We start from the raw sequence: 19,468 nt of genomic DNA, 5'->3' as shown, positions 1-19,468 counted from the left end.
AATGGCAGAGGGTGATAGTGCAGTAAAAGTAGAAAAAGAAGCGAGAGAAAGAAGGGAAGAAGGGAGAGAAAGGGAGGGAGGGAAGGGGAGGGGGAGGGGGATAAGGAAGCGAAGTTAGAAAGGAGGAAGGAGGATAGGAAGTTTTGCAGGATATGAAGGAGGGGGAGGAGGAGGGAGAGGAGGTGAAAGGAGGAGATGAAAGGTTTGGTGCAACTTAGAGAGGGATGGAGGGAGATAAGGGAGGGAGGGAGGGAGAGAGGAGGGAAAGGAGGGAGGGAGGGAGGGAGGGGGGATATATGAAGAATGGAATTGAGGGTGACAGTGATAAGAAAAAGTTGACGGGGAGGCTGAGAGAGAGAGAGAGAGAGAGAGAGAGAGAGAGAGAGAGAGAGAGAGAGAGAGAGAGATGCGGTAGTGTAGACAAGTTGAAAGAATAAGAGCAGGAGGAGGAAAAGCAGGAGGAAGAAGAGGAGGAGGAGGAGGAGGAGGAAGAATATTGTTGCTCCTTTACCTGGCTGTAGCAGTCTTACCTGTCCCAATATCTCACCTGGGCGAGAGCGGGGAAGGGCGGGGCAGCCGGGTGAGAGAGAGAGAGAGAGAGAGAGAGAGAGAGAGAGAGAGAGAGAGAGAGAGAGAGAGAGAGAAGGGGGAAACTGGTCTGCATATGAATAGTTTTGCGGTGAAGATTAATAAAAATGAGAAAATATGAAAATGGCGATAAAGAAAAGAGTAATAATAATAATAATAATAATAATAATAATAATAATAATAATAATAATAATAATAAATGATATTAAGAGGAAGAATAGCAAGTTTGTAAAAAAGAAAACATAAACACACTAAACAAAAGAAGAAAAAAAAGAAAATACACATCAACTACCAACTTTAAACTTTTCTCTCACACTCACCAAAAAAATATATAAAGAAAAACGAGAAAAAAAAATACGGGAAAAAACAACAGTAATACCCCGATGATAACACAGAAAAAAGGAATCAGAAAAAAAGGAAAGAAAAGAAAAGAAGAAAAAAAGGAACAGGAATGAAACGGACATAGCCTGAGGTACAATTCTAAACCACGGACGGAAGAAGAAGAACAAGAGGAAGAGGAAGAAGAACGAAATAAAGAACGAAAGAAGGAAGGAGAGAGTGGAGGAAATAAAAGAGAGAGAGACGAAGGAGAGGGAGAGAAAAAAAGAGTAAAAATATATATAAATGAGGGTCGATGAGAAGGGGTTGAGAATATATATACGAGAGAGAGAGAGAGAGAGAGAGAGAGAGAGAGAGAGAGAGAGAGAGAGAGAGAGAGAGAGAGAGAGAGAGAGAGAGAGAGAAGCAAACAATTAGAGATAAGCAGAAGGGAAAAAAAAGCTAAGAAGGAAAATACATGATGAAGAAAAAAGAGGAGGAAAAAGAAGAGGAGGAAAAGGGAAAAAAGAAGAGGGGGAAGAAGTCAGAGAGAGAGAGAGAGAGAGAGAGAGAGAGAGAGAGAGAGAGAGAGAGAGAGAGAGAGAGAGAGAGAGAGAGAGAGAGAGAGAGAGAGAGAGAATATTAAAACTTGGGCTGGAGAGAGAGAAAAAAAAAGTTAAAAAAAAGGAATAGCTGAGTGTTTTATAGAAGATGAAATGGCGGCGGCGGTCGGCTCGTTCCTTTGGCTCGGCGGGAGGAAAACCTAAAGGAATATTATATGAATGAACGAAGGAAATATGCAAACAAAGGGAGCTCGCGGAGGAAAAATTCATGCGTAAAAAAAGAATAAAAAAGGAAACGATGAATGCGGGAAATTGTTATGAAGAGTAGAAAGTCGCGGAGGAAATGTAACGTGAATAAATGAATGGATAAATAAGTAGAAAGATAGTAAAGAAGAAAAATAGAGCAAGAAGAGTAAAGGACATGAGTAGCAGAGGAAGGAAGAAACGTAGAAATAAAGATTGAAAAGAAAACCAGAACACGAGTAATGAAAGAGGAGAAAAAAAATGAAGAGAAATAGAAGAAGAGTTAAAGACAGGAATAGAAGAGAATGAAATAAACGTAGAAATGATGAATGAAAGGATAAACAGGAGAACACTAACAATGGAAGAAGAAGAAGAGAGAAAAAAAGGAAAATGAGAAGATAATAAAGAACAGAAGTAGAAGAAAAGCAAAGGCCAGGAAGAGAAGAGGACGAAATAGACGTAGAAATGATGAATTAAAGGATAAACAGAATGAGAACACGAAGAATAGAAGAAGAAGAGAGAAAAAAGGAAAATGAGAAGATAATGAAGAACAGAAACAGAAGAAGAGTAATGAACATTTATAAAAGAGAACGAAAGAAACGAAGAAATAATGAATGAAAAGATAAACAGAATAAGGACACGAACAATGGAAGAAGAGAGACGAAAAAAAGGAAAATGAGAACAAGACAAGAGGAAAGAAGAAGAGCAAAGGAGAGGAAGAGAAGAGGACGAAATAAACGTAGAAATGATGAATGAAAAGAAAAACAGGAGAAGAACACAAACAGTGGAAGAAGAAGAGAGACAAAAAATGGAAAATGAGAACAAGATAATAAAGAACAGGGATAAGAAAGAGGACTAGAGGAGGATAAGAATAGAAGGAGGAGGAAAAAAACGCAAAAATGATATACGAAAAGGAGAAGAAAAGGAGGAAATAACAGAGGAGGAAGAACAAAAGAAAATGAGAAGAATTGAAAACAGAATGAGTAGGAGGAGAAACAAGAGAAGAGGAGGAAAGAAACTCAAAAAATGATATACGAAAAAGAGAAGAGGAAGAGGAAATAACAGACGAGGACGAACAAAAGAAAATGAGAAGAATTGAGAACAGAATGAGTAGGAGGAGGAAGAGGAGAAGAGGAGCAAAGAAACTAAAAAATTATATACGAAAAGGGAGAACAGAAGAGAGAAATAAACAGAGGAATATAGAAAAAAGAAAATGCGAAGACTTTAGAACAGAATGAGTAAGTGAAAGAGAAGGAGGAGGAGGAAGAGAGGCATAAAGAAGAAAAGCAGAACAGAAGGGAAGGAGAATAATAGAAAGAAGGCATAGACGAATAGGAGGAAAGGAGGAAAGTAGAATAGAACGACACCATAAATAACGGAATAAGAGGAGTGAATGGAGGACAAACGGGGAGTTGAAGTAGAGGGAAAAAGGAGCATAAGAGCCATAGAAGGAGACGGAGGAGGAGGACAAGGACGAGAAGGAGAGCAGTGACGTAAGGAGGAAAAGAAAATAAGTGAAGAAGAATTGGACAAGGGTAAAGGGACGAGGCTGAAGAGGAGGACAGAGTGACGAAAGGAGGAAAAAGGAACAGGAATAGAAATCAGAACACAAAGAAAAAAGAGGAGGAAAAAATAACAGAAGTGGAGAGCAAGAACAGAAGAAAAGAACAACAGAGAAGAGGATTGAAGGACAGTAACAGAAGAAGGGGAGAAAGAAGAAAAGAAAACAAAGACAAGAGAAAAAGAAAACCAGTGAAGAACAGCAGGGAGGACGAAAAACGAGGAGCAAGAAAAAGCATGAAACGGCAGAACAAGAGGAGAACAAACACACACACACACACACACACACAGACGGACGAAGAGGAAGCCAAAAAATTCAAGATCAGAGAACGGGAAGAGGAGGAAAGGAGAGCATAAGTGGAGGACGGGAGTAAAAGGGAGCAAGGGGCAGCGCAGGACAAGGGCGGCACGGGAGTGTTTTGTGAGTGCAGGGAGCAAAAAGTGGCGGCCGGGTAATTGCCATGCGCCGCCAGGTACACACGCGCGCTCAGGTAAGGTCAGGTAGAGAAGAAAGCCGGAATACGCGCCGAAATTAATGGTCGGTGCCGTGAAATTGGTCGCCGGCGGGAAATTATCGCGAATATATAATTGTGGTAATGCGTGGGGCGATTAATTCAACAGTTGGGATTAGGGCTGAGAGCGTGAGTTAGCGGGAAGCTGAAACACACGGCAACATGTTAATTAATACACGGAAACCAGGAAATATTTGGTGATAGGAGATGCAGAAGATAGAAAGAAGCATAAAACGATAGACAAAAGGAAGGACAAAACAAAAGATAGAACGAGAAATAGAGATGAATAAAGCAGAAACGGCAACACGATGATTAATAGACGGAGATGAGGAAATAATATTGGGTGATAAGATTACGAAAGACAGAAAGAAGAGGAAAATAACGCAAAACGAAGGATACAACGAAGCCTAAAGCGAAGGATTAAACAAAAGATAAAATAAAGCATGAAGTGGCGCAAAAGATAATAAATACAAAAAGAAGAATACATAACTACCAAAACCAATAAAATAAACAATGATTAGTTTGGAGCTTAACAGAAATTCATGGAGATACAAAACGATGAGGAAATAAACAACAAAATACAATTACGAAAATGAATAAAATGGTCAAAGATGAACGTGCAAATAAATAGAAACTCAGAATGAACGGAACTCTATTAAAACAGGGAGATAAGAAAATAATGGAGGACGGGAAAGGTTGAAAATAATATAAAGAACACGAAGAACAGTTTTAAAGCTACCTAAAGAAAAAGAATCAACAAAATATGAAATGCAGATAAATAGAAAATCAGAAATGCCCTAAAATGTAGCGAAACACGAAGAGATATTTACGAGATGAAGATAATAATATAAAAAAACAGAAAAAAATAAATTAAAACTACGAAAAGGAATAAAATTATCAATAATAAAAGATGCAAATAAATAAATAAATGAGAAACTCTGCGCGGAAATAGATTAAAAGAGAGAGGTGAGGAAATTCTAAGTGACAGGAAATATAGTCAATATAAATATTAAGTGCAATAATAATTTTAAAGCTTACTGAAGGAAATAAAATGATCCGGACCGAAGGCGTAAATAAAGAGAAAATAAATGGAAAATGTGGAGTGCACGAGAATACATAATAAAGAGACGCGATTTATTTAGTGGCGGGGAAGGGCAGGTTGGAAAGGTTGGATTAAAAGTAAAAACGTGGATAAATTTAACGAGACTAAAAATAGAAATAAAGGAATAACGAACCAGAAAATAACTGCGTGAATATAGAAAATCTGGAATGCAAGACTAAAATAATGGATAGATTTGATAACGGAAAATGCAGTTAAAATACAAGTAAAAATTTAATGAGATGCAAATAAATAAGATGAATAAGTTGGGAAATATAAAAAATGACAGCGTAAATGAATAGAAAATCTGGAATGCAAGAAAAAGATAATGGATAAATTTGATGACGGAAAATGCAGTTAAAATATTAGGAAAATTTTGAGAAGATACTAAATAAATAAAATAAAACAGTAAGGAAATAAAAAAATGACAGCACAAATGAATAGAAAATCTGGAATGCGTAAATAGAATAATGGATGGATCTCATAGCAGGGAATGCAGTAAAATATAAGAAAAATAAGATGCTAAATTAAATGAAACTAAATAAAGAAATAAAAAATGAGAGGTAAATAGACAGAAAATTGAAAATGCAAAAACAAAACAATGGATTAACTCGATAGTGGGGAAATGTAGTTAATATACAAGTAAAACTGAATAAAGAAAATAAAGATATATGAAGAATAAATAAAGATTACGCATGAAAAATAAGGAAAATACAATTATTGACCGAAATTAAAAGAAAGTCCTATATACAAAAATAAGAAAATGGGTGAACTTGGTAGCAACAAACTCAGTTAAAATATAAGTAAAATATATTAACAAGTGGAATAAAACTAAGTAAGAAAGTATATAAAAGCCAATAATAACAGCCTAACGAACTAAAAATCGGATATACAAGAATAAAAATAACGGATAAATTTGATAGCGAGAAATGCAGTTAAATATAAATGTAAAAGTTAATGAGTGGAATAAAACTAAGGAAATAAAAAGACTGTAACTGCGTAAATAAACATAACATCGGACAAACAAGAAAACAATCATTGCTAAATTCGGTATCAGAAAACTCGTCAAAATATAAATAAAATAAGTTAGTAAGTGGAATAAAAGGAAATGAGAAGATAAAATAACTAATAATAAACGCAAAAGTAATTATAAAATCCAATAAACAAGAATACAATCAGGGATGAATTTATTAACGAGAGAAGCCATCAAAATATAAACAGAACAAGTCAATAAATGGGATAAAATAGAGTGAATAAGTAAATAAACCCGATAATAACAGGGGAAAATAGTTATAAAATCCGATAAAGAAGAATACAACCACAGAGGAATTTATTAACGAGAAAAAACCATCAAAATATGAACAGGACAAGTTGATAAGTGGGATAAAATAGAGTGAATAAGTAAATAAACTCGATAATAAAAGGGGAAAATAGTTATAAAATCCGATAAACAAGAATACAACCATAGAGGAATTTATTAACGAGAAAAAGCCATCAAAATATAAACAGAACAAGTCAATAAGTGGGATAAAATAGAGTGAATAAGTAAATAAACCCGATAATAAAAGGGGAAAATAGTTATAAAATCCGATAAAGAAGAACACAATCATGGCCGTGTGCTGAGACTTATTGAATTGAGGGAAACATCACGCCAAAATGGAACACGCAAATTCGCTTCATCATAAAATCGCGGGGCGGAGTTAATACGGAATGCAGCGAAAATAAAATATACACACAGCCAGAGGATCATAGGGGAAAAAAGAGGAAACTGTTAACTCGTCGAAAATATGGTTTGCTAAAAGGGATAAAAATGTATAGAAGTGATAGATGGATATTTTTATTTTTTTTATTTTTGTTTAGTTAGTGGGAGAGAAAAAATGTATTTAATGGAACAATGAAGTGAGATTGAACGGTAATGAGTATGTGTGTGTGTGTGTGTGTGTGTGTGTGTGTGTGTGTGTGTGTGAAGGAAGAAAAAGAAGAAAATTTTGAGAAAGAAAAGAAAAACAGGGAACATAAAATCGAGAAGGGAAAGGAAAAATAAAGGACATAATCGGAAAATTGGAAAAGGAAGAAAAATAAAGAAATTTGAGAAAGGAAAAAAAAAGGAACAAAAAATCGAAAAGGGAAAGAAAAAATAAAGAAAAATCAGAAAATTGAGAAAGGAACGAAAAATGAAACCAACAAATTGAGAAAGGAAAGAAATGAAAAAACAAAAAAAGGGAAATTAAAAAAGAAAAAAAGTTAGGATTGAATGAATTAAAAAGAAAATAACTGGCAGGAAAAACAAAAAAAAAGTGAAGAAGACAGCAAAACGAATATATATTAAATCGTAATAAAAATAAATATAAAATAAACAAAAAAAAGAAATTTGAAAAAAGAAAAGAAAAATAGGTAGGGATCAAAATTAATTCAGAAACTAACTGGAAGGAAAAAAAGAGAGAAAAACAAAATAAAACTAATAAATATGAAAACGAAATCATTAGGATGAAAATTAATAAAAACAAACACTGGAAGAGAAAAACAAAGAAAAGTGAAAAAGAAAACAAAACGAGGAAATATGAAAACGAAATCAAGAAAAAAGAAAATTGATAAAGCAATGAAATAGGTTAGGATCAAAATGAATAGAAACAAACAAACTGGACGGAAAAACAAACAAAATAAAATAAAAAATAAAAAACAAAAGAGAACAAAGATTAAAACGAAACCAGAACCAGTGACGCCAATCCTTATTTTTCCTCTTAGTTGTGATCGAGTCTAAGGGAAGAGAACAAAACAAACATACACACGAACACACACACACACACACACACACACACACACACACACACACACACACACACACACACACAGAGAGAGAGAGAGAGAGAGAGAGAGAGAGAGAGAGAGAGAGAGAGAGAGAGAGAGAGAGAGAGAGAGAGAGAATCAAATTTGGAAACAGGAGTGGAAATAATAAAAATATGAAAATAAAAACAAAAAAAGTGGATGGATTGCAAACGAAACCTAACAAAAAAAAAAGATGTATGGAGTCCTGGCCCGGGAGAGAGAGAGAGAGAGAGAGAGAGAGAGAGAGAGAGAGAGAGAGAGAGAGAGAGAGAGAGAGAGAGAGAGAGAGAGAGAGAGAGAGAGAGAGAGAGAGTATGAAAGAAAGAAAAAGATAAAGCAACCCGGCAATACATCATCCACTGAGAGAGAGAGAGAGAGAGAGAGAGAGAGAGAGAGAGAGAGAGAGAGAGAGAGAGAGAGAGCGCTTTTAGAAGACCGTTTCCAAACCCTTGAGGCAGCAAATACAATGTCAACCAATATTTGGAGGCACAGGATCCACAAACAGGAGGAGGAGGAGGAGGAGGAGGAGGAGGAGGAGGAGGAGGAAAACTTATGAAGAACTGGATAAGGAGAAAAGAGCAAAGTGAACTAGAAAGGAAAGAAGTAGAAGTAAGAGAAAAAAAAGTTGATAAAAGAAGACAAAAGAAAAAAACGAAAAGAAAAATTAAAAGGAGGAGGAAGTAGGAAAAGATGAAGAAGGAAAAAAATAAAGTGGAAGAAGAGAAGGAGGAGGAAGAGGAGGAAATCTTAAAAGAACTGGATGATAAGAGAAGAGCAAAGTGAACTAGGAGGGGGAAGATAAAAAAAAAAAGAGAAAGAAAATGGAGTAAAAGAAGGAGAAAAAGGAGGAGGAGGAGGAGGGGAAAAAAGAGGAAGAAGTAAAAAAAATGGAGGAGGGGGGGGGACAGAGGAAGGGTTGGAGGAGGAGGTAGAGGAGGAGGAGGCCAATTGGAGGGAGATGGAGGAGGAGGGAGATGATTGGTAGGAGGTAAAACGGAGATGGGGTGTCGGTGGCTTGATGGAGGGTAATTCTCTCCCTCCTCTCCCTTCTCCTCCTCTCTCCCTCTTCCTCTTCCTCTCCCTCCACCCCTTCCTCTCCTTTTCCCTCTTCCTTGCTCTCTTGCTCGTCTTCCTTCTTCCTACCTCCCTATTTTGTTACCCTTCTCTTCCTCTTCCTATTTTCCCTCTCTTTCCCTCCTCTCCCTTCTCTTCCTCCTCTGCTTTTCTACTGCTTGCCTTTCTTCTTCCTACTTCCATATATCCTGAACCTTTCTTCTTCCTCCTCTTCCTTCTCTCCCTCCTTTTCCTTCTCACTCACCTCTCCCATTTTCTTTCTATCTTTTCTTATTCCTTCTTCCCTGTTTTTCTGACCCCCTCTTCATCCTTTTTTATTTTTCCTATTTTCTTTGCCCTCTTCTGATTCTTTCTCTCTTGTTTTTCCTTCTCCTTCGTCTATTTTCTTAATTTTCTTTCTTTTCTTTATCTTTTTCTTTTCCTTGTTTCTTCTAACCTTCCTTCCTTCTGTCCCTTCATTCTAGAGTTTTCTTTTTTTTCTTTTTTCTTTCGTGTGTCTCTCTCTCTCTCTCTCTCTCTCTCTCTCTCTATTAAGGCCCATATATGTTTTTAACGATATGAAAGGACGTAGAAGGAAAAAAAGACAAAAAGACAAATAGATTTACTCGATACTCGACGAAAAACAAGAAAAATGGGAAATAGAAAGAAATGAAAAAGTAAAGAGGAAACAAAAAATGAAGGAGAAAAATGAGAGAAATTTAAATCGACAAATGAACGAAGATAAAAAAATGGAAAAAAGGTGAAGGAGGGAAGAAAAATATGAGAGAGAGAGAGAGAGAGAGAGAGAGAGAGAGAGAGAGAGAGAGAGAGAGAGAGAGAGAGAGAGAGAGAGAGAGAGAGAGAGAAAAATATATAAAAATATAAAATGTATTATGAAAGTTATGTTCCTCTCTCTCTCTCTCTCTCTCTCTCTCTACTCTGCCAATCAGACAAAATCACTGCCCTGAATTTTGTGGTTTTCAGAGTTCACTTTTTTGTGTTGTTTTCATATCACCTGTTATCCCCTTTTTGTCTTTTATTGCACTTTATATTGGCTTTTATAGTTGTTTTTTACTGTTTTTAGCCATTTTTTGTTTTTGTTTTGGTATTTCGTTGTTGTGATTAGTGTATTTTTGTTCTTTGCTGGATTTTTTTTTTCTCTTTTAGCATTTTATTCTTCCTTTTGCTTCACTTTATATTTTATTCAAGTTTTCATCACTTTTTTTCCGCCTCCTCTCCCTCCACCCCTTCCTCCTCTTCCTTTCCCTCTTCCTAGCTCTCTTACTGACCTTCCTTCTTCCTACTTCCCTAATTTTTTTTACCCTTTTCTCGCTCTCCTCTTCCTTCCCATTCTCTTTCTCTTTTCCCTCACTTTCCCTCCTCTCCCTCCTCTTCTTATTTCTACTTCTCTATTTTTTTCTTTTTTTTACAGCAAAGGAGGCAGTTCAAGAGCATAAAAAAAGAAAACAATAATGAAAAAAAAGCCCGCTACTCACTGCTCCTAAAAAGAGAACAGAGGAGTGGCCGAAAGAGAGGTCAATTTCGGGAGGTGTCCTTTTCTGACCCTTTCCTTATTCCTCCTCTTCCTTCTCTTCCTCTTCTCTTTTCTCTCCCTCCTATTACTTATCTACCTCATCTCCCTCCCACTTACCGTTCTTTCCTGTTTTTTACCCCTTTCTCCTCATTATTTGTTTTGTTTTTTTCCTATTTTCTTTAGTTTTTTTATGATTGTTTTTTGTTGGTCTGATTTATTTTATTTCTTTCTTGTTTTATTTTCTTTATTTTTTTTGTGTGTGTCTTGGATTTCTTACCTGTTTTGTTTTTTACCTCATTGCTTCTTTTTTTCTGTTTTATACGTTATTCTAGTTTTTGTTATTCACTTTCTTCGTTTTCCTTTCTTATTGTTTCCTGTTTCTTTTATTTATTTATTTATCTCCTTTTTCTTTCAGGCTCATGTATTCCAACTTTCACTTCTTTTCGTCTTTTTCTTTTTCTTCCCTCTTTGCTTTCTCTTTTCACTTCTCTTTTTCCTTTAACGGTTATCATCTTTTTGTGTGTTTGTATTTTCTTTGATATATTTTGTGTTCTTTTTCTTTCAGCTTCATATATTCAAATTTTCACTTCTCTTTCCTTCATTTTCTTTCTTCTTTCTCTTTTTCTTTCCTTGTTTCATTCTTCCTGTTTTTCACTTCTCTTCTGTTATCATTATTTCTTTCTTTAATATATTTTGTCTTCTTTTTCTTTCAGCTTCATATATGCAAATTTTCTCTTTTCTTCTTTTTCTTTTTCTTTCCCTTTTTCCTTCCTTCTTTCTCTTTTTTACTTCTCTTTTGTATTATCGTTTATCTTTTTACGTATTATTTTCCCCTTGATGTATGATGTATTCCGTCAAGTATAAAACGTGTTGTATTATATTTTTTTTTTCCCGAAACTTCCTTTTTTTCCTCGACTTTTAGGGAATTTAACTTGTGTCTATTCAGAATGAGTTTCGTTAATGGAGTCAAATTGTGTTTGTAAAGATTTTTCCTCTGTTTTTTCTTTTTTTAGGGGGGGCTTCGTTTTTTTCACCCCTCCTCTCCGCCCTGTCATGGAAGAAATGTCGTCCAATAATTCTGACCTTTTTCCACTTCTTTTGTTGTTGTTTTTTGTTTTGTTGCCGGTGGTGGTGGTGGTGGTGATGGTGGTGGTGAATGTGAAAGTAGTGATGAAAGTGACAGGAGAAAGATGAATTGAAGTAGTAGTAGTAGTAGTAGTAGTAGTAGTAGTAGTCATAGTTGTAATAGTAGTTATTGTTGTTGTTGTTGTTGTTGTTGTTGTTGTTGTTGTTGTTGTTGTTGTTGTTCTTCTTCTTCTTCTTGTAGTAATTTTAGCAGCCGTAGTACCATTATTTTTATCATTATCATTATTATCATTTTTATTATCATCATCATTATCATTCAGGAATTAACAGAACACAAGTGACTCTTTCAAGGTATTTTGCAGCGAAAGGAAGAGAAAGACTGGCAGAGTGAGGGGAAGGAAGGGAAAAAAGAGGAAAAAGGGGAGGCGGATGAGGAAAAATACCTCTGGAGGGTAGGAAAAATATGGGAGTGAGAGGGGACATGATGAGAGAGAGAGAGAGAGAGAGAGAGAGAGAGAGAGAGAGAGAGAGAGAGAGAGAGAGAACTACACGTGTGAGGGGAAATACATGGGAGCGAAAAATGGTGAGGAAAAATGTAATAAAAATAAGTTGTATATGATATGGAAAAAAAAAACTCACTTCATTTGAAATATACACAAAAAAGACAAAAACACAAAAAAAAACAGCACTTTCCATTTCAACTTATCTATATTATTTGTTACGCCTCTATTTTCCCACCCCCTCTTCCTCTACCTCTTCTTCCTCCACCTCTTCCTCCTCCACCTCTTCCTCCACCCCTTAACATCCAAATCCTTCCTCATCACCTCCCTATTTTCCTTTTTACCCCTCTCCCTATTCTCTCTCTCTCTCTCTCTCTTTCTTCTTCTTCTTCTTCTTCTTCTTTTTAACTGCCTTACTTCTTCCTCTCTTCCACTTCTTCCTATTCTCTTTTCAATACCTTTTCTTCTTTTATTACTCTTTTTCTTCCCTTTCATTTCCCTTCACCTTCTTTCCCACCCCTTTTCTTCTCCCTCTTTATCTTCTAATCCCATCTCACTAATACCAAATCTCCCCATCTTCACTCTCTCCCTTTCCTCCCTTTTCTCTTCTTTCCTAACCTTCCCTAACTTTTCTTATATCCCTCTCCATCCTTTTTTATTTCATCCTTCTTCTAACCCTTTCCCTCTTCACGTCTCCCCTTTCATGTCATTTATGCCCCCTTCTATGCTTCCTTAATCCTTTCTTCTCCCTCCTGTCTTTCTCTCCCTTCTTTCTCCCTCGTAACCCTTTCTTTATCTCCTACACCTTATCTTTATCCCATCCCTCTTAACCATTCCCCTCTTCCCTTCTTTCCCTTTCCCTCACTTTCTTCTCCCTTCCTCCCCTCTATCGTCATCTAATCATACCTTAACCTCATTCTACACATCGTATTCCACTCCCCTTCTTCTACCCATCTTCTAACCTATCCCCTCTCCGCGTCTGCTCTTCCCATCCATTTACTCTCCTTTCCATCCTCATCTAACCTTCCTTTACTTTAACCCTATCTTCACTCCCCCCATCTTCATTCCACCCATCTTCTAACCCTTACCCTCTTCACTTGTCATCTTTTCTCCCCTTTCATCTCTGTCCTATCTTCCCCAAATCCTTCCTTTACCTCTCATACCCCATCTTTATCCCACCCTTCTCTCACCCATCTTCTAACCCTTCCCCTTCTTCACGTCACCCCCAAGCAGGCAGTGAGACGGACCAGCCCTCCTTCTACACCATCGTCATGTTCGTGGGCGGCGTGGGGGCCATCATCGTCCTCGTCATCATCCTCATCGCCCTCATCAGACTCAGGATGCGGCGGTCCAGTCACAAGTGTTCGCGGCGGCCCATCACGTCCTCCACCTCCGAGATACTGGAGAAGGATGCGGCCACGGACAAGGTAAGGAGGAGGAGGAGGAGGAGGAGAAGGGAAAGGATAAGGGAAGGGATGTAGAGTATAGAAGTAAGAGTTAATGAAGCCAAAGGAAGAGAATAGAAGGAGAAAGAGGGAGAGAAAGAGGAGTAGGGATAGAGAGAAGAATGAAATATAACAGGAAGAAGGAGATGAAGGAGAAGGCGAAGAAAATGAGAAGGAGGAGGAGGAGGAAGGGAGGTAGAGTGCAAAGGGAGAGTGAAGGAAGAAGAAAGAGGAGGAGGAAGAAGAAATAAAACGAAACAGGGACAGGGAGAATAAAATAAAAATAGCAGGAAGAAGGGGATGAAGGGGAAGGTACGAAGAAGGAGGAGGAGCAAAAGGGAGAGAAGGAGAAGGCGGAAGTATAACGTAGAGCAAGATCAAGGATAGAGGATAAAAAAAAAGCAGGAAGAGGAGAAAGGGATAAAATAGGAAAGATACGAAGAAGGAGGAGGAGCAAAAGGGAGAGAAGGAAAAGGCGGAAGTATAACGTAGAGCAAGATCAAGGATAGAGGATAAAAAAAAAGCAGGAAGAGGAGGAAGAAGGGGATAAGAGGCAATAAGATAATGGAAGAAGGTATACAGTAGCAGAGGCGGAAGGAGAAAGAGAGTGATCAGGCGAAGAGGAATAGGAAAAAGAGGGCAGGAAGAAGAGAAGGAAGAAGGAGGAAGGAGATAGGGAGGTAGTCAGGCATTAAGGTAAAAGAAGAAGGTATACAGAAGCAGAGGAGGAGGGAAGAAAAAGAATGTAAAGAGAAGGAAGAGGAAAAAGAAGAGGGGTAATAAGAATAGGAGAAAGGGGTAGAAATAAGGAGACGAGGAGATAGTTAGGCATTAAGATGATAAAAGAAGGAATAGGAGAACTGAAGGAAAAAGAGGAAGAGCAGAAAGAGGAGAAGGAAGAGGAGGAAGAGGATAAAAATATAGGAAATAAAAGAAAACTTTGTGTGTGAAGTCAAGAAAAAGATAGAAAAGAAAAAAAAAGAAAAGAAAACTGAAGTAGCATTAGAGTGACAGGTTGCAGGAAACAAACAAAGAAGAAAAAGAGGAAGGAAGGGAAAAAGCGACGATGTGAGAGATAGAACAAGGAAGAGGAAAGAGGAAAGAGGAGAAGGAAGAAGTGATAAAAATAGAACTGCGCGTGTGTATCATATTGTCAGAGAGAGAGAGAGAGAGAGAGAGAGAGAGAGAGAGAGAAGTGAGAAGTGACGACAAGAGGGGAAAGACAGAAACATGAGTAAGAAAAAAAAAGAAACAGAGGGAGACAGGCAATAAAAGGAAGCTGGTGAAGTATAGCAAGAGAGAGAGAGAGAGAGAGAGAGAGAGAGAGAGAGAGAGAGAGAGAGAGAGAGAGAGAGAGAGAGAGAGGAAGTATTCTGGTGGTGAGGGAGAGAAGATAAGGAGAAGAGGAGAGGAATGACGGAAATTAGGAAGGGGAGGAGGAGAGGGAGAGGGGAGATAGGAGAGGGGAGCAAGTTCACCCTCTCCTCGTGAGTGATTTGTCTGAAGAAAGTTGTGTTCTCTCCCCTCTCTTCTCGTCTTCCCTCTTTCATTTTTTCCTTCATGCACTTGTGTCTCGGGTAATACAGGTTCATTTCTCGTATAAATTAAGGTATATTGTATTACACGTCTTGGTCCCTCTCTTTCTCCTGCTCTCTTCCTCTGTCTGTTTATATTAATATTTCTCTATATTCTCTTTTGTATGAGTTATCCTCTAAAACGTTTGTGAGCGATCCGTTTTCTCTTTACCTCTATTTCATTTTGTTACGAGAGAAGGTTCTGTTTATGCTTCTTACATTTCTTCATTATTCTCCTTGAGTTAGCCATTTACATATCTAGCCTTTCTTTTTGTATTAGTTATCCTCTAAAGTGTTTCTGAGCTATCCGTTTACCTTTTTCCTCTCTTCTTCATACGAGAGAATTTTCTGTTGATACTACATTATTTTATTTGTCTCATTTTCTGTCTCCTTTTTTTTATCTAGCACTTTATTTATCTAACTTTTCTTTTTTGTATTAGTTGTCCCCTAAAATGTTTGTGAGCTTTCCGTTTTCTCATGTCCTCTTTTTTACACGAGAGAATGTTCTGTTGATTCTGCTCCATCACTTTATTTGTTGCTTCAATTTAGGTCCTCTCTTTTTCTTCAGTTAGCCCCTCTAAGTGGTGGGGAGCGCTAGGTTTTCTCCCCTCTGCGTTCTCTGTCTGTTTTTATGGGGCACTCCGTCAGTCGTAAATAAAGTAAATGTGATGTTGTCCTTTTTACCAATGGTGCTGATGGTGATCGATAGCTTCTGGGCAAGACAGTGTGAGAGGTAGTGTTTTTTTATCATTTTCCACTAGCCATTTCGTTCTATTATTCGGCTTGAAAGGGATGGAGTTTTTTTATATATTTTTTTCTGTGACATTTTTAGAGTAAGTCTTCGGTTGCTCATGACTTAGTATGTTTATTTTTTGTTATTTTTCATTGTCATTATTATTGTTATTGTTACTCTTATTATTTTTTGCTGTGATTATTATTCGCTGAGTTGTCATGGGTGATCAGTGTGAGTGGATGTGTGAGAGGAGAAGGAAGGGAGAGGAGGTGAGGGGAAGAGGGCGAGGGAGATGGTGAGGGAGGCGACACCAGAACTTGACATTTATAGGAAACATTAATCAAGTTGATGATCTCTTATCTCTCCCTTCATCTCTCTCTTGTCATGTTTATTACAGGTTTTTGTGTTTTCTCTGTACTACTTGTCCCTTCCTCCCCTCCACCGCCCCCCACCCTGCCTGGCCCGCACCCCTTCCTTCCTTCCTTCCTTCCGGGTCTGCCTATTTTCTCTCCTCCCCTCCCTCCCCGACCTCTGTACTGCCTCCACCCCCGTGTCCACCCCGCCACGCCCCGCCTCTCACTCTGACTCTCCCTGTCCCCAGCGTTCCACTGAGGCCAAGGGCGCCTCGGCGTCGTCCAGCGACAACCACGTGGGCAAGGCATCGTCGGGCGGGGCGGCCGGGACCGCGGGTGGCGCAGTGCGTGACCCAGCGCGGCCCCGAGAGGCTGTGCCCCTGCAGCCCATCATCCGGCAGCCGTCGCGGCCCATCATCAAAGAGAACAGCCGCACTTCCGACAACGGCAAGGCGTCGCAGGGCCGCACGGTGCTGTTCGTGGAGCCGCCCAAGCCCGCCGCCGGCATCCTGGTCAACAAGAACGAGGTGCCGCGCACCAGCCACGAGGGGCTCTACTCCAGCCGCCGCAGCCTCAAGGGGCCCAACGGGGACGTTGGGCCGCACGGCTACGGCTCGCACGCCCCGCACGGCTCGCACGGCTCCCGCGGCTCCTACCCCGACACGCTGCACAGCATCCACATGGGTCGCGGCTTCGACTACGACCGCGACCGCGACCCGCACCTGTACCGTGACCGCGAGGTGACGCTGGGCCGATACCGCAGCGTGTCCGACGACCGCGGCCACGTCGGGGACCTGCTGGCCCCGCAGTACCTCTCCACCTCCTCCACCTCCCTGGGGCGCGAGGGGCCCTACGGCTCCCCGCGTGGCCTCTTCCGCGGCCCCGGCCCCCCGCCGTCCTACAGCTCCAGGGAGTTTGCCCGTGACCCCAGGGACAGGGACAGGGACAGGGACCTGCCCAGGGAGCGGGATCTCCACCGCGACATGTCCCGCGACCTGCCCCGCGACCTGCCGCCGAGGGAGCGTGACCTGCCCCCTCGTGACCTGCCCCCTCGTGACCTACCGAGGGACCGTGACCTGCCGCCGCGTGACCTGCCCCCGCGTGACCTGCCCCGGGAGCGTGACCTGCCTCCCCGGGAACGAGACTTGCCCCGTGAGCGTGACCTGCCGCGGGACCTGGCGAGGGAACGTGACCTTCCGCCGCGGGAGCGTGACCTGCCGCCCCGGGAGCGTGATTTGCCCCGTGACTTGCCTCGGGATCGGGACCACCTGCGGGACCACCCCCGGGACCGTGACCTGCACCCCCGGGAGCGTGACCTGCACCACCCCCGGGATCGGGACCACGGACCCCCTTTCAGCGGCCGCAGCTTGAGCCACGAGTACGACCCGCTGCTGCCGCGCTCCCCGCCCGCCGCCCTCATGAAGAAGTCCCCCAGCGTGAGTGCCTCGGTGGGCCGCCACTACGAGCCGCCGCCGCGCCGCCAGGACGGCACCGTGTACCGTTCACTGCCGCGCCCCGGCAAGTCCCGCGGCCCCGAGGAGGACGCGCTGCTCAAGTACCGCTCCTTGGACCGCCGCTTTGACCTGCCCTTCAGTGGCTCCCTGCAGCGCGTGGAGCCCGAGGAGGTGGACGAGGGGGAGAGGCACCCCCCGCGGCGGTACAGCGCCTCCTCCAGGATGCGCTTCGGGGACGAGAAGCATTTCCACGTGTACCACGAGAAGGAGAAGGCCAAGCCGCAGGAAGGCCTCGACGACATGGACGAGAGTTTTGTATGAAATGTTTTATGAAATATATGTTTTTATTGGTGTACCGCGGGGCCTTACTCCTCCCAGCCAGGTGTTTGTAGTGGTGTGTTTCAGGGCCTCACTCCACTCGGCCAGGTGTTTGCTGGTGTGCTGCAGGGCTCTTCTAAACAGCCAGGTGTGTATTGGTGTGTTGCAGGGTCATTGTTCACTCTTCCAGGCTTTTTCCACACCTGCCTCTCAGCGTACCCACAGCCGTGTACACACACAGGTAGGCGGCCAGTACGAGCACCGCTAAGTCCCTTTACATCACAATTACGCTAATTAAGTTGGAGCACACGCAGTTAATCAAGAGATGTTTTCATGGCAACAACACCAGCAGCAACAACAACAACAACAACAACAACAACAACAACAACAACAACGCACTAATTAAGAGGAAGGAAGGGAGAACCAGCAGGTGGGAAATGAGGAAAACACACACACACACACACACACACACACACACACACACACACACACACACACACACACACACACACACTCAAGGTGAACACGAACTATTTCCTTGCAACTTTCTTATACAAAACTTCTTCCTAATAAACTCTCTCTCTCTCTCTCTCTCTCACCTGTACCCAAAACGGACTTCAGGTGACTCATGCCAAACAGCCGCGATATGAAGGAAATATTTAACTTTTTCTTCCTTCTCAGAGAACAGAAAAGTCTGGGTACTAAGTTTTGGTCCCTAAGTTATTTTATTTGTAACCTATTTTTGTTACCTGACATTATTTTACTAACACCTGCAGTTATTTTTGCTATTTTTAAGGTTTCTCTGTTGTTTCTTATATTTTTCCTTATTCTTGTTATTTGGTGTTATTCCACGAAGACAAAAATTTCTATTCAAATGATTTTCTGATGCTTGCCGAGTAAACATTTTGAGCAGCATTTAGTTTCCTCTTGAAAATGAACTCTGAATTTACATCAATATTTATTTTTTTGCGGTATTTATAAATTATTCCTAAATTTATATATGTTAAGAAATTAAGCAGACGTGAGTTGACTCCAAAAAGATTTTATATATTTTACTGTATTTCTCCTTCTCTGTTCTTGTCACAGTACACGTACTCTACATACTCTAAAAAAAAAAAATTAACCTAATAACTCATAAACTTAATAGAATGTGAAGGAAACACACGAAATAACGCAATAAAATGGATGAAAAGCAAGTCTTCTAAAGGACAACGATATATATACACTATTTCTCCGTAATTGCTCCTGCTACATTATAACACAAGATAACAATACAAAAACAAGCTAAACAATACATTATAGAATACACGAGACTACGAAATAACACCAAAAAGAGGGGGAGGACGCATCGCTATAGTCTTCTGTTTAGTATTTCACCTTCATTTCCTCTTCCGAGTACACAAACGAGGAAAAACATTGAATAACCAAGCAAATAACACTAAAGATACGAAATAGCAAAAAAGGGGGAAGGGCGCATAGCTATATTCTTCTGTTTAGTATTTCACCTTCGTTTCCTCTTCCGAGTACACAAACGGGAGAAATAAAACAATGAAAAAACAAACCAAGTAACACAAAACCTCAACAAAACACACTGAAAGATACGAAATAGCAAAAATAAGGTGGGACGCATTGCTGTAGTCTTATGTTTAGTGTTCCACCTTGATTTCCCTCTTCCGAGTACACAAACGGGGAAATAAAACAACAAAAAA

At 40.3% G+C, this 19,468-nt stretch overlaps 1 protein-coding gene across 5 annotated transcripts in view; it reads left to right on the top strand.

Moving 5' to 3' along the window:
• The window catches only part of LOC126985437 (uncharacterized), a 239,188-nt gene extending 221,392 nt beyond the window's left edge, over nt 1-17,796 (top strand). For 4 of the 5 annotated variants that reach the window (XM_050840306.1, XM_050840305.1, XM_050840304.1 and 1 more), the window contains exons 15-16: nt 13,113-13,309; nt 16,236-17,796. In XM_050840306.1, the coding sequence (XP_050696263.1) occupies nt 13,113-13,309; nt 16,236-17,762 (1,724 nt within the window). In that variant the 3' untranslated portion in view covers nt 17,763-17,796. The remainder of the gene's footprint in view (nt 1-13,112; nt 13,310-16,235) is intronic. The other variant, XM_050840307.1, reaches the window with a different exon arrangement.
• Nucleotides 17,797-19,468: the final 1,672 nt, after the last annotated feature.

Source organism: Eriocheir sinensis, chromosome 59, assembly GCF_024679095.1.
Source record: "Eriocheir sinensis breed Jianghai 21 chromosome 59, ASM2467909v1, whole genome shotgun sequence".
Lineage (NCBI taxonomy): Eukaryota > Metazoa > Arthropoda > Malacostraca > Decapoda > Varunidae > Eriocheir > Eriocheir sinensis.
The sequence above is the reverse complement of the archived record's forward strand: the minus strand, read 5'-3'. Positions and strand labels throughout refer to the sequence as shown.